This window comes from Poeciliopsis prolifica, unplaced genomic scaffold, assembly GCF_027474105.1.
Source record: "Poeciliopsis prolifica strain line A6 unplaced genomic scaffold, Auburn_PproV2 SCAFFOLD001, whole genome shotgun sequence".
In the NCBI taxonomy this organism is placed as follows: Eukaryota; Metazoa; Chordata; class Actinopteri; order Cyprinodontiformes; family Poeciliidae; genus Poeciliopsis; species Poeciliopsis prolifica.
The window spans coordinates 15,278,654-15,293,964 of record NW_026562376.1 but is presented as its reverse complement, the minus strand read 5'-3'; the positions used below and the strand labels follow the sequence as shown (position 1 = coordinate 15,293,964).

The following is a 15,311-nucleotide window of genomic DNA, read 5'->3' as shown; positions in this document are numbered from 1 at the left end:
AAGAGGAGTCCTAATTTAATTCTGCTTAAGGACCTGCCATGGTAAGGCTGTGTGTGTTACTGATGAAGCGCCACTAGATGGCGCTATTTCACTGTCTGAAGTCAACCTGATAACATAATTGCTGTCAATGTGATTTGGAACTTTTCTCCCCTAATTATTGCAGACGAACTGAATCATGTGAACATTTATAGAATGTGAAAGAAAGTTGGCAGTTCTGGTCATCCGGAGACATACTGTCTGACTCCACACAAAATTTAAATTTTAAAGAGATTAAGATTTAATCTTATAATGTTGGAAGCATCATGTTTCCTTATTTAAAGTAAAAAGTCAAAAGTATTTTGATAAATATAGATTAACTGGCCTAATGAATTCTAAATCGGTATTTATTCCAAGTATAATACAAAAGTTGAACTTGAATTTAATCTCAATGTACTCACTGGCCACTTTATTAGGCACAGTGTGACGATAGGGCTGCTTTTGAGCCCATTTTCCCAAACAGAACCGCTTAATTCTATGACATGAATCTATTTCATACTTTAGAACTGGAAAATAGTTCAATCCCTTATTTTTCCTGATTATGTATGAAGCCCAAGGTCAGCCAGTGAAATGTCGTAGATGATATAATCAGTCAGTTCAGGTAATATTTTAATGTTATTTTTTTTCCTTTTATAATAAAACACAATTTGTCACAGTTGAAATATTTAAATAGTTACAAACCCCTGCTACTAAATTCACACACTAAACCTGTTAAAAGTTTTATGTTAATAAGAGACAGACACAGCTGGCATTTCTCTCTTTTATTAGATTATAATCCGCAGAGCTTAAAATATTAAATTGCTTTTAACTTAGTTAATAATTAAAATACATAAAAATGAGCCAGAACTGAGGAACCCTGCAAAAAAAGAGAGAAATTTAAAAATAAATAGAAATGGAGAATTATAAATTCAATCCTCCTCCAAACAGAGGCTATATCTGACAGAACCCGCTTGTGATTCTTTGTACAGTAAAGTCCAAGCAGACTTTGCATGTTCTATACCCAAACTAATTTTCCTCTGATAATCTTTTATTTTCCTCTTTAAAAAAAAAAAGTAAATTTAAAGGGCGAGGCAAAAAAAACAACAAAAAAAAAAAACAACAACAAACAAAAGCTGTGTTTTCATTTCTGAGCTGGAAGCACAGGTGAGTGTTTACGCAGCAGAGCAGCTTTGCACCGTTACTCCCACCCCTCCTCCACGCCCGCCCCTCTGAGCCTGCAGACATGACCTCATGTCTTTGTCCTCCTGTGCTGCCAGAGTGGGTGGTGCGGCCGTGCTCGACACCAACACGCAGCTGTGAATCGCCCGATATGGGCGTCCAAGTCTGCCTCTAAGTATTCGCTCTATGAGAAGATTAAACATCTAGCTTACAATCTTTAGATTTGCCCCTTTGTCTGCATGTTTGCTGCCCCCTACAGGTACGCTGCGGGACATGTTTGTGGGGGATAATGCGAGTACAGTGCAGTTAAATATGATCAACATTTGTCATATGAGGCAGTCTAGTAAATAAGGGACAGAATGAAATCGAGAGGCTCCTCTCTGGCAGCAGTGAATTGATTCTCTCAGATCCTGAGTAGGAAGCGCCTTAATTACCCCCACCCTACGCTCGCTCCAGATAAAGAACCCAAACAGTGATTGGCTAGCATTGCCCCTTCAGGCAGTAACGTGGCTGCCTCCTGGCCATTACAGCGCCACTCCCCCCGCCCCCATCGCCGGAGCGGGAGGGAGACGAGCCTGCGGGTGAGCAGAGGCGCCGCTTCTCCACACATCTACACTGTACACATAGCAGGTCGAAGCAAAGCAGAGCCCCGGCCCCCACCCCCTTCCTGTACTGTATGCTAGGTAGAGGACAGATGGAGTTGGATAGAAACACTGCACCCCGCTCCAACAACAACTAAATAAAACTGAGTAAAACTTTCAACAAAAATAAAAGAGGAAAATAAAAACAAACAAAAAAAAAATATACACATTTGTCTTTTGTTCCTAGTTTAGATTGCAGAGAAAATGGGAGGGATTTGTCCCTGGGAGGAACGCTCACGCCATTTCCCGCTGGCGTGACAAACCCCTCCCTGCAACCCCAACATCCCCCACATGAAACCCTCCCAGGCCTTTTCCTCCCGACTGGTCGGTCGGTGGTGGAGCGAAATATTAGGGTAGTGGAAGGTTTCATAAGTCCTGCCTGCACAGAGAAAGGGGACTGGGCTGTTTGTTTTCCCTTCTCTCCTCTCAGATCTTCCATCAATCCCCAGGGCCGCCATCTCGTCGCCGCCGCCGCTCATCTCTCCGTCACATGGTTCTGTGAAGACGGGGAGGGGGCCGGTGCGGGGACGGAGGGGGCCGGGGCGGGAACGGGACTGCAGAGGATTTCGGACAAGTCGTCCATGATACAGGTCTCCTTAGGGTCGATCAGGTTGAATTCCCTTACGAAAACGATGAAATGTGCATACAGAGTGTTCAAGTGGCCGTGCAGGTCCAGAGCCACCGTCTCTTTAAAGTGCGCCCAGTAGAGGTGAGCCAGCACGTGGAACAGGTACCGGCAGATCTTCTTCACCAACGACTCAAACGAGTTGGGGAACTCTTTGCCTGAAAGAGGAAACAAAAGCAGACATGAGGGACTGGTTTATGAACAAGCATCACGAGACACATACAAAAAAAAAAAAAAAAAGGTCAGAGGTCAAGTCTATTGTCTATTGAGTCACAGCCATTTATTTATTTCAGCAGCCAACATACCCTGTTAAACTAAACGAAGCTAACTTTTGGGCTAAGTTATGCAAGTTTTACTACAACTTTTAACAGAGACACTTGTGAGAAGATCTGGTCAGACCTTCTTGGTCAGACTGACAACTCTGCTCAGAGTTCTCAGTCCCTTTTAGTTCACTTTCCAATTAAAATGACAAACTATTCTATGAATTTAAGGCCAATACCTCTACAAATGTCAGAGGAACCTGAAAAAATGAGGAGGAAGGAAGCATGAGGGGAAAACTGGTGTAGGAAACAGAAGGACAAACGGCTGGAAGGATAGACGATTGGTCAAACCAAAGATAATTGGAATTGATTGATCAACAAACAACTGAATGGACGAACAGATTAATAGAAAGAAAGTTGGATGGTCTGATTGGTAAGCAAAAGACTGGAAAGATGGATGGATTTACTCAGACAGCTGAGTGAAGGGATGATAGACAAGAGAATGGACGGATGGACCGACGGGAGGACAGAATCTAGATGTCGTTCAGACAAATGAAGTTTGAAAATTCAACTGCATTTTCTTTTTTTATAGTTTCTTTATAAAACCTAAATGAAATTCAGTACTCCAGGCTTCTGAGGCAACATTTTACATTTCTACGCCTGCAGGGGGCAGTGTAGCATCAGTCAGGTTCACACTTCAGAGGCTCAGGGGTCCACTCACCGTACTTTGTAGGAAAGATTTCCTCATCTGTGACCAGTTTCTGACAAAGACTCATTACGAAGTCGACATACTGTGGAGCAGTGCACTTCGTCTTCTTCCCCCTCTCGTCATACCAGTAGTATATTCTAGAGAGACAGACAAACATGAAAATCACCTTTCTGATATTTTGGAAAATCCTTTGATTACACAACTCTGCAAATTTAAGTAAACATGCAAATGGACGTTTGTGGCAGCTGAGACAAAAACAAGAGCACTTCCTGGAACAACAGGGTGATGAACAACACATCAGCCACCGAAGAGGCATAATCACCCTTTAAAAACAATCAGCTACTCTGTTTTCTTATCAGGAAAAAAAAAACTACCTAAACGACTGAATTAAGCGGCAGAGTATTAGAAAGAGTTAAATAAACAATTTGGGTTTTATTAGACTTCAATTGGAACAAGTTCCCTCATCTCTCTACATTCATCCCCCAGTTCAGGGCCAGTTCTGTTGCCGGTCCAACATTTCCCTTTGCACTAATTCAGAATAGTAGGTAAACATCTGGAAGAACAGGTATGAAAAAGATGTCACCTGAAAGACTTCAGCATGCTCACGATGAGTCAGACAAACAAAACAGGATGAGTGAAAAAACAAAGCATAATCTCAGAGCTAAAGGGAGTCGGTTCATTGGCTGATAAAATGAGAGCGCAGGTGCAGCTGGGGCACCGTATGTGTGTGTGTGTGTGTGTGTGTGTGTGTGGGAGGTGGAGGATCAGACATTACAAATCCTGAGTAAACCTGCAGGAGACCTACTGGTCACACCAATCGTAGACGCCCACAATGCCTCGCCAAAGTATTCACACACCTCTAATTTGTCCCATTGCAGCCACAGACTCAAGTGTGTTTATGAGGATTTTGTGTGATAGACAAAAATTGTAAAGCAGTCAGAAGACGTAAATATATTTAATTCAGCCCTCTTTTGTCTCATAAATAAAAAACAAATAAGGAGGAAAACAATTGTAACAGTTTCCTTTCTATTAGTAAAATCTCAGCAACATACAGTAAAGTTTCATGGTTGTAATGTGACAAAAAGAGTCGAGTAATTTTATAAAACACTATGTTCACACAGACGACGCAAGATGCAAACACACAGCGCAGATCTGATGCAAACAGAGCCGCTCTCATCCAGACTATAAACACTCTGATTATATTTCAGGAACTGTTACGTTTCATTACGTTCTAACTGCTTTGAATGGGGAAAACTATTTGAAAAAGATTTTATCGCTGTTTGCAGAATCCAAAATGGAACCAGCTAAGTGAGACCAACACAGAGCACTTTATCCAGCCACCCGAACAAAATGGGCCTAAAAGGGCTGCTAAATGGTTCCATTCCCTCAAAGATCATGGAAACATTTTCTTCCTAAAATAGTGCCAAGCTCTGCCCGTGGGCAGGGGCACTGACGCGTCTGCGACTGTGGCTCAGTGCCCCCCTCTCTCCCCACTTTACCGCAGAAAGTGGGGAGAGAGGGGGGCAGGAAAGGGTGGAGCGCTGCACAGCAGGAAGGAGAGAAAGGTAGAGTCATAAATATAAGACCTGGTGTTGCAAAATGGATAATTCAATCCAGAGAGAGGCTACGCCACAATGTATATTCAATATTCGTTTGGAGTGTTTATTTCTTCTGCGTTAACTCATTGCTTCTCATCTCCACAGCTGAACGAACGCCGCTAATGAAACGAGACGCCGTCACTTCCTGCACTCTCTCCTGCAGGCCAAGCACGCTTCCTCCATTCCTCGGGTAAATGGAGTGTCACCTGCAGCTAGTCTAACAAAACTAGCTGCAGGTGATGGGCATGGAAAAATCCACTGTTGACTCAGAGGGAAGTTTCTTTTACGCGGAAAAGCTACCAGGTTGCCATTAGTCAGTGGTGGAGGCGGGTTTGTAAGGTCATTTCTCCAATGTGAGCTTTTTCAGATTGGTCAATATGCTACAAGACCGTGGGTTATGTGTTGCTTACCATGTGTGGCTGATCAGATTTTACAGTCTTTCAGCACACAGAAGGCGTCTCTTTAGAGACTTAAAGGATGACTGAACCACACCCTGACAGGCTCCCTGTTTACATAAATACTTGCAGTCAGTCGCCTCCCTTCATGCCGTAAATATGCCAGGATGTTTTTAGAGGCACACAGCTGAAAAACAAACTGCTGCTACAAAACCTTTAGCAAGTGACCCAGGAGTGAGTTTTAATCACATCTAAAGAGGTAAATAAGTGACAGTTTAATTAGCGCATTAAGGAAGTTGGTCTGTGTTCATATCAGCAGGCTGCAGAAAGCAAAGAGGACAATTTCCTGAAATCTGCAGGAAATTGTCCAGGTGAGTGATTATACCACAATGACCTCATTGTGGTATATAAGGCCAGATTACAAATACTCTTAAAATAGATCTGTGAAAAAAATTAACAAATCAGGAAATAACAGAGGGGGAAAGAGAAAGTTTACAAAGTTCTTATATGAAGGGCTAACCACACATGTTGGATCTAATACAGAAGTGTAAAAAGCCTTAAAATAATATATTACAGCACAATAATCAGAAAACCAATCCAATTTAACTGAACATTTATTCAGCAGAGAAAAAATGATGCAGTTAAAGTATTATTACAAATTAACCACAGCATCATGCATCCTTCTCTGAACTCCACAGAGGGAGTAAAGTCATTTAAACAGCCGTCCTTTGTATTGTGCAAAGTCCACTGGTGAATGTTTGTTACTGAATAGTAACAATCTTACTTTTATCTGACCAAAGTATGTGTCAATAGTGTTTACTAGTTACTATAGAGACTCAGTTCCCCCAAGGTGGCATCAAAGTGGTCAGTGAGAGAAACGAGCCATTGTCACAACATATTCATACCAGAGGGAAGCAGCAAGAAATGGATCATCAGTCAAAACTCTGATTATCAAAAAAATAATTTTTAAAAAGTCTTTATTTAAAACGAACTGTCAGGAATACCTATACATTTCAATTTGTTACAACAGAGCAAACAATTGTAATTCAATGGAATTTTTCAACATTTATACACATCAGATGATGCGTCTACAATAAGAGATTACTCACCTTTATAAGGAGTCCTAATAAAAGTGGCAGTAATGTGAAGATTTGGGGCTAATAGGCAACAATGAGCTTAAAGCAGACCCAAAAGTTCATTCAGATTATTTACTTGTTTTTGTTTCACATTTTTTGGGCACTAGTGGTCTTTATTGATGAGGGTGACCGAGAAGAGAACAACAGGTAGAAAAGGCCCAGGAACTGAACCCTACACGGGTTAAACAAGGACCGTAGCGTCTCTGTACGGCTATGTGTCTGATCTAATATATTAGATCATATAGTTCTAATAAATTAACCAATATGTTAAAACATGCTAAAAACATGTCGCAGACAACTTACGTGCTACAAGCTGTCATGGCCTGACAGGTCTCCCCGGTGCAGAACTCTGAAATGGTGCTGTACTGCAGGTTGATGAGATTGAAGAATGTCGTTGCTGTGAAACAGATAAGACACACAGATCACACCTTGGCAGGGGACAGTCGATCCCCTCTTGTTGTTTTTTCTTCCACTAAGAAGTGAAAGAGATAACATATTTGTTTCACAGGTTAGATGTGTGCAACCGTGTAGTTTCTATTGGTAAGACGACATTCCTTCTGGAATTCATCTGTTTACTTAACACTTACGTCAATGGAAAATACCCACAACAATGTCTTACAAACAAGTTTTTCCATTCAACATAATACATGCAGCCATGCTTATGTCTGATCTTCACCTTACGAGCATTGAATTTGGGGTGCATGGGTTATTTTGCAATCTACAATTTTGTAAAAGATACATTTACATCTTTATCAGAGAGATGCTCCACTATTTTATTCACTAAATGCATCTAAAACTAAGAAAAGCTAACCCTGCAGGTGAAAACAAAATAATTAGTATCGACCAGGAAGAGTTTGATCACTTCATCCCACAGGGAGTGTTTAGCAGAACCTAGATTTGGATTTGGAGCTTCTTCTCTCCTGAAGGTAAGTGCACACACATGTTGGAAAAACAACACAAGCCCCAAAGGGAAAATCCTACAAGTTGAAGCAAACGCTGAGCTTTAATGTATAGTTTGTCTTAACGACATAAAAACCCCACCTCTCATCTTGCAGCTGGGTTCAATTACTCTTAATAGGTTGGTATTTATAATTAGTGGTTTTTGAACTCAACACGCTCACGTGACGACGTCAGTCACTCACTGTTGCTCGCTAGCCATTCGTTGAGGTCTATCTCTCTGGGCAGCACCACCAGCTCCTTCAGGTCGAAGTCCACCACCCGGATCTTGGTGAACTCTGGCTCCACGTACTGCTTCTTCTCCTCTGCCGGTGGCTTCTTTCCATTTGGCTTTGTCTTCGACTTCCTGCAACACAGAGGAAACGAGGACGGCTTTGAAAAGCTGCACATGCCTTTAGATTGAGGCAGTTGTTCTTACAAGCAAAAGTGAGATGGCGACGCCAGCCTAAACTCAGCAGTGCAAAAAAAAAAGAGAAAAGAAACCCAATATTCTCTGAAGACCTCAACAAAATCAGAGTTAAAAGAACCTCAGTGAGGTCAGACCTGCAGATCTATGACGCATGGGGGCGACTGAACCCACGAACACAAGGAAAATGCTCCCCAGCCCAGACTTTGACAGTGACTTCACAAACTCCCACTGTTGGACTGGTAGTCATTACTGCAGATCTCCGACCTCACATCAGCTCAGATAGCCTCATGCAGTCGCCCGTCTGCAGCGCGCTGTGCTTCCACCGCTACTTTTAGCACAGACACGTTATATCACACCCTGCCTTTACTTCCCTGAGTTTTGACCTCTCACCCCTCGGGCTCCTGTTCGGGCTGCTCCAGGAGCAGCGGATTGCTGTGGGGTCAAAGGCCAGAAACCTCGACACATAATACAGACGGGTGCCTGGTCGGTCCTCAGAGCCACACAGAAGGTTGAGATCCTGCCTGATAGGAGCTCCGCTCTAACATTTCCTCTCTGTTCCTGATTGGCTGAGGTCCACTGATGTTTGGATTTGTGTGAGGACAAGGAAGACAGAGTTTGCTCCGCTGAACCTCACTTCCGCTCTTTCAGCAGTCGCCGAACCCATCTCTTTCACTCTGTTCTGCTTCCAGATTTTGCCTCCAGGCAAAACTGAAAACATGCACTTTTGATTGCCCTAAGGCAATCAAAAGTGTTTTAGAGGGAAGACATGTAAGGTCGAGAAAAGAAAGGAAGGGTCAAACTGACATGATTCCACCTGATAACCATGGGAACAAATAAAACTTTCAAAACATGACAGAACCGAGAGGCACGAGGCTTTCTGGCACTCTGCAGTTTCATTCCCCTTCCCAGGAAGCGCTGCCTCGCTTTTCCACCCAGCATACAAGGGAAGGGCATGTCAGCATGTAGCTGCGCACACACAGCCTGCAGCCTTCCTACTTTGTAAACGCTTATTTTTTATGTGCTTGTAGTCATCTAACTCATCAGCCCTGACAAAGGCAAACTGCCTGATCACTTCCTGTGAAATGTTTAATGTCTGAGCAACCCAAACTGGTTCTTGTTTAAAGTTTCTCACGTGTTCAAAAATCCTACAGCTTGCCGAGCCGGCTTTGGGACTTGAAATGCAGGGAGGCTAAAAGGAACTGTTGATTGGTTAATTACTACTAGTCAATATACATTTTTCCAATATCTACTCCTGGATTGAAGGAGCAGATATTGGAAGGATTTCTTTTTTTGACTCCTGGTCAAAAGCTTCAGTCCATTTTATTCCTTCATTTCTTTGCATCCATCCAGTCGATCATAAAACCTCAATTTGTTTGTGGGAGTGCAGGCAGAATCAGGTAGTTTTCTGCTCTGAGCTACATGTTTCATCATGTGAAAACTGCTTTGCCCAAGGACAAAGCCTCATTTGCAGATACCATCAGTTCTTGTAGCTAAAGGTTTTTTAAAGCATCTTGGGGAAAAAAAAAACTTTGACTCATATGAAAGAATCTTTTTAAAAACAGCTTCACAACCACTTCCTGTCCTCCTCTCTCCCTCTGCAGTTTCATAACTTTCCAAACAAACTCCTCCTCCATTTCTAGAGTCCACACTTCAAGGTGGGGGGGATGAAATTCCTAAGTCATTATTTTAAGGTACAGAAAACTTCCTCTACACCCGCTCTTATCTGGGCTTGCATAATATACACAGGTTTGCCTGTTCTTGGCAAAAGCTTTGACCATAAAAGGCATTGAGGCGCCTCATTCTGCTCACCAGATCTGGGCAGAGCACAAGGCAGAATTGAAGGGAAAAGTGAGGTCAGGCATGGTCTTGGACTGGAGAGAGCTGCAGTCCCATGATGATTTAGAAAACCAAACCAAAACATCTTATTTCAAGTGAAAATGAAAGATGTGAATCAGAAGGAGTGACGTGTTTTTTTCTGGGAGAATAAAATTGGTATGGAATTGTGATCAATGGACCAGATTTATCTTGATCAGCTCATAGCCCCTCCCACAAACACATGCAGGTAAGTGCTGCAAAATCGTAAAACGGAGAAGAAATCGTAAAATGTGTTTCTCCCAAAAAACACCAAATGAGAGGGACGATGGAAATAGACATGTATTGTTGGCCAATACAGAGGTCAGAGCAACGACCAACAGCTGTTCCACTTTCCTCCTCTCGCTTTCTCCCAACACCCCCCGACCGTCAAGCCGTCTTCACTTACTACCTTTCGCCTTGTGTGCCCTCAACACACGCACGCACACACAAAACTGCATCTTCCACAGAAAGGCCACACTCACTGCAGCCCCCTTTCACTTTTCATAGTCCAGCTGGTCCCAACAGCTGCGCCCCCTCTTTCACCCTGCCAGGCCCTCCGAGATAATCTAGAAGAAGCGAGTTCTGTCTGGTTTGAGAAGCGGTGTTTGTCCAGGCGCGTGCACGTCCGCTGCAGGCTGTTCAAACATACATCTGCTTGGCCTCAGGCTGGTGCAAATATTTGTTGCTCTGTGTTGGCTGACCAAGTGGCAAACAAGTAGCCGAGTACGGCTGGGGTAAAAATGGCCTTAGCCTGAATACGAGTACAATTTGAATCCAGTCCCACTACCAGAATCTGGCTCTAATTTACCCTGGAATCACAGGGGAGAAACATTTCAGAACCATGAAGAAGAATCAACGCAAGTGCTTCATAAAAGTAGCTCTTCTCTTCCCTCAAGCCTTCGTGCTTTTTAGCTTGGAAAGTTCAGGTAGAGCCCGTCACTTTTTACTGACTTTTGTTTCGTGTGGAAACTCTTGTAACTAAACTGACACCTGTTTAATAACCTCCATGTAATGACTTTCCCCTGATGCTCGGGGTTCCTGCCAAGCCAGATATTGCACAACTGTTGCCGAAATTGGCCCTCCGGATGGAAGGGGCGTAGAACTGCTGGCATATGGATGCAGTCAATGCAATCCAAAGAAACACCGAGGACAAGCTCAGTTCAGCTTTCCGTCAAACACAACACTCCTTTAAAGACGTTAGGAATTTTCTCTAATAGTTCCTAAAATAATCAAGAGGCGCCCTCAAAAACAAAATGCAGTCCAACAAAAAAAAAAGTAAAACAGTTTGAGGTGTTTTAAAATGAACACAACAGATTGATGGCAACTGAGCCAAATCCCTAGATGAAGAATAGATGTTGAGTTTTCCAGCTTTTTTCGTGACCCTGAGTAAACGTAGCTTCTACAAGAGTCAGAGGTCAAAGGCCTTACGGTCAGAGATCTTCTGCTTGTTATAAATTCAGTCATCATCAGATGAATAGAAACAATTACTTTAAAAGTGCAGTAAAATAATTGATTAAATGACTCAGTGTATGAACAGAGCAGTCTTAGGAGTGGCGGTTCTCTCTTGGGTCACTGATCTGTTTGGAGACTGAAACAAAAAGGCTCTGAAGGCCACAAACACCGGAAATACAGCCAGGCAAGAACAGAACCGCAGCAGCCATCACAAAGGCTAAATTCAGAAAAGTTTGAACTAACCACAGAAAACCAGGCTGTTTTTGATTTCGTCCCACCTTCCTCTTCTCTTCCTGTCCTAAATCCCATTCACAGTGTTCACATGGACCCCCAGGCAGCACCATGATGAAGCCTCATCAACATCACAACACATATGTATATGAAGCAAGGGTACATGGGGGATGAGCCATTGCTTAAGGGCTTTTTTAAAAATGTAACTTCACAGTAAGAATCCTTTTTGTTTCGATCTCCCATGCTGTTTCGATAAAAAAACAAATCCAAAAAAAAAAAAAAAAATCAACTCAGAATTCTCTCCATGTACCTCAAATGGGTCATAAGCTTGTATTTATCACTCTATTCTTACCGCTCGTCTTTACAACTGCTTCTAAACCAAAGGTAATGAACAATTTACCAGAGAAGGAAACGCATTAAAAGAAGAGCAACAAGTCTACAACCCTTCCCGTCATCCTCATGAACTCAACTTTCTTCCTTGTTGTCTTTGGCATAGCCACTTTTGCTTTTATTTTTACCCCTGAAGTAGTGTGTCAAATCTCCCTCTTTGTGGTATTTCCTCAGAAACAACTGACTTCTTCATAACAAGGTCGAACTTCCCAATAAAGGGAAGTTCAACAAGACTTGTCTCTACCTGTCGCTGATGTTGCAACAGACTTTCAGCTCAGCTGCCTGTATCGTGCATACACAGGTTGTTGGTGATATCCTCCTCACCAGTAACGTTCAGACTGCTATTGTGTCACAAAACTATTTGTCTTAAGGCATTTGGCTCTTGGGCTGCTGGAAGAGAAAACATTTCCAGGAGAGCCTCTCACCTCACGCAACAGACTCACAATGACAATTAAAACTGGAATACACAAAAGCAAAATAGGCAAAAATCTGTAAGAGATTGAACTCTCTTAATCTGAAAATCAAAAACCAATCGCCTAACTTGATGTGGGATTCATAAACTCACTGCCTCCACCAAAGAACCAGAACAGCTGGTTCTCTATACGAGTTAGTTAGGAATTGGTGGTAAAGGTTCAGGGAAAAAAAAAACAAAACAAAACAAATCCAAAGAAAACAAAAAAATAGAAAATCTGTATTAGTCAGAAAAAGCTTGATTATTGCCTCTTTAGAGGCGATGGCTAAGAGTTGGAAACATGCAGTTAGTCTGTGAATGGAGCACTCCATTGTCAGACGACAGTACAGTTTTCAAGCGTGAACCCAGCTCCCCAAATGTATAAGTTTAAATGGCAAGGGATATAACACATTGTGGAAAATAATAAATAAATAAAGTTTTATGTACATAAATATAGATTAAATGATGGGGAAGAAAATGGTTTTCAAAGTATGGAAACAAAACAAACCTGATGGTTTTTTTTTTATTTTTTATTACCTTGTCCTACAACTAAGATTTTCCCAAAGTAGATTTTAAAAGCTTTTCACAAAAACTACTCCATCCTTAGACATTTTTTTATTTTGAGCAGGTAACTACAATTAACTTCTTTAACCCGTTCCCCTAAAATTCTCTTTAAATATTTCCTTAAAAAAAAAAAAAAGTGACCAGTAACACTAAATATTTATCATTCTTCTCATCTCCTCACTCATCACCGGCGCAAAACTCCCAAGTTTTTTTTTTTTTCTCCATTTGTCTCCAAATTTTTCCCAAAATTAAATATGTAATACATCAGGAGATGGTTGCATTTCTCTGACAACAAAAAAGAAAGACGACTCCCTGGAAACTCTTCCCCCCCATCATCATCATCATCACTGAGTGGTGATCTGCGGTGACCCCCGGAACCAGGGGGTCTTGAGGAATCACAGCATAGGAGCGACAGAGTTTGACTCGTCATCAAGGCGCTTGTTCTCAACGCGTCTCCTCATCCCGGAGGACGCAAACCCGGCCACAAACCTGACGTTCATACGGAAAACCAGCGCGGTAAAAATAAACAAGGCTTAAGCCATTATGGGGTTTTGCTTTATTTTATACAAGTATAATAAAGAAGAAACTAATTTTATCACAAATAATTAGAAAACTAGAGGGGAAAAAAAAGAGTATTACCTTAGTACTTTTCCGACTGCCTGAATGACCATTTTCGCTGTTAACGGAGGTCTTGGGTTTTTCTGAGGGCGCATAACTTTTTTATCTTAACAAGAGGAGCAAAAATCTCCAACCATAGCCTATAAACACAAACAATATATATGTATATCAAAACGTCGCTTGTTCGGCCAGCTCAGGCCCGACAGAATCAGCACATCGACTTGGTCTAACAGACTTTCTGACTACTTGGAGGAGAAGGAAAAACTCAGGGTCGTTCTCACAGAAAGTCCGCCCGCCCCGCCCCATTACTGACGTCCAATCAGATGAGCGGATGCCAGGTAGGAGGCGGGGCGTAGTGACGTCAACCATCTGCCCATGTGGACGTGGTTGGTGTAGTTAGAATGTAGCAACAGGTGGTCAGACTAACTGGACTAGAGAAATAAAAAGGTGCAGCAAGGTTTCATACTCCTGTTGTAATAACTGGTTTGCGCACAGGCTCGTCTTTCTCAGCTGCAGGGAACAAAGGACGTCAATTTTAAATGAGAAAAATAGACTAGTGTATAATTTTTTTTTAATTTATTAAATTAAATTTAAAAAAAAAAAACATTGCATCAGTGTGGATTAGTGAACAATAGTTTGTAAAATAGAGAATAAAGAAAATATACACTTTAATTTCTGCAACTAAATAAAAAAAAAAAAAAAAAGAACAAGCAGCTTACAGCAGCATATTTGCTCAGCATTGCCTCCCCCTGTGTGTGTGAACGGTGCAGTGTGGGTGCTGGGCCTGCAAGGTGACATTCCTCCTTTTCATTCTCAAACCTTTCCCGCAACCCAGTTATGACCACAGTGAGACGTGTTCATGCATGACTGAAGAACCAGCCAGGGAATCAGGCTGTACATTTTTTGCAGGGTAAGGTTATTGTTGGAGGGAATTGTTTGGAGACGGTTTTTTTTTTTCTTTCATTTTAAGAACATAATTTAAAGCACAAGTAAATTATAAATTATGAATTCTAATTACACTGTCAGAGAGCAAACAACATTTGGACAAGGAGTTATGAAAACTGACTATAAGTTGCACTCATGGGGAAATTACAACTGTTGTTGCCAAACTATCATTCCCTTTGCCGTTCTTCCCTCTAATTATTGCCTGACAGCAGACATGGCCCTCTTATTCTCCCGTTGTGTTCACACATTTCCGCAACTTTTCTTGGTTTGCTATTGTCGCCTCTTGCAATCATTGTCTCCTCTGGGGGACAATAAAAGAAATGTAAAAAAAAAAAAAGAGAGAGAGAGAGAAATGAGCAGAGGGGGTCAGTCTTTGCACATGTGGCAAGTCTATGACTGACAAGCTACCACATCACAGAAACTAATCTATGCAATCTGCAGAGCACCAGTGTACATTCCTCAGATGAAACTCGGGGCAAGCAGATACATGAGGCCAAGCTTCCTGATGGAAAAGCCCCTATTTGATCCAGAAAGACCTGAGAAGCAGCTGCGTTTTGGGGTGTGCACCCACTTAACTGGAATTAGTGGGTGGAGATGGCTGGTCCTGAGGCATGTTCATTGGTTCCTACTGTTGAACCAGAACTGAGAAGTACTAACAGGAGGAGGGGGAGGACCTTTTTTTTCCATGGGGCTAAAAATAGCAGAAGCCTGCCTAGTTTGGCCCATGAAGAATGAAAAAAAACCTGCACAGAAGCCATAACATGCGAGTGCCTATGCATGTGCAGAGTAACTTAATCAGTCACTGAGTAGTAGCCAGATGTGGGGGCAGGTTGTCAGTTTCTCTACATTAATCAGTGCCTATAAAATGCAACTTTAGCACAA

General features: G+C 42.1%; 1 protein-coding gene across 4 annotated transcripts in view; it reads right to left on the bottom strand.

Moving 5' to 3' along the window:
• Positions 1-782: 782 nt before the first annotated feature.
• mob2a (MOB kinase activator 2a) overlaps positions 783-15,311 on the bottom strand; it is a 61,050-nt gene continuing 46,521 nt past the window's right edge. For 3 of the 4 annotated variants that reach the window (XM_055039723.1, XM_055039699.1, XM_055039715.1), the window contains exons 2-5: positions 7,701-7,861; positions 6,862-6,955; positions 3,442-3,566; positions 783-2,618 (exon numbers count right to left, since the gene is read on the bottom strand). In XM_055039723.1, the coding sequence (XP_054895698.1) occupies positions 2,311-2,618; positions 3,442-3,566; positions 6,862-6,955; positions 7,701-7,861 (688 nt within the window). In that variant the 3' untranslated portion in view covers positions 783-2,310. Of the gene's footprint in view, positions 2,619-3,441; positions 3,567-6,861; positions 6,956-7,700; positions 7,862-13,505; positions 13,720-15,311 lie in introns of those variants that run through there. The other variant, XM_055039707.1, reaches the window with a different exon arrangement.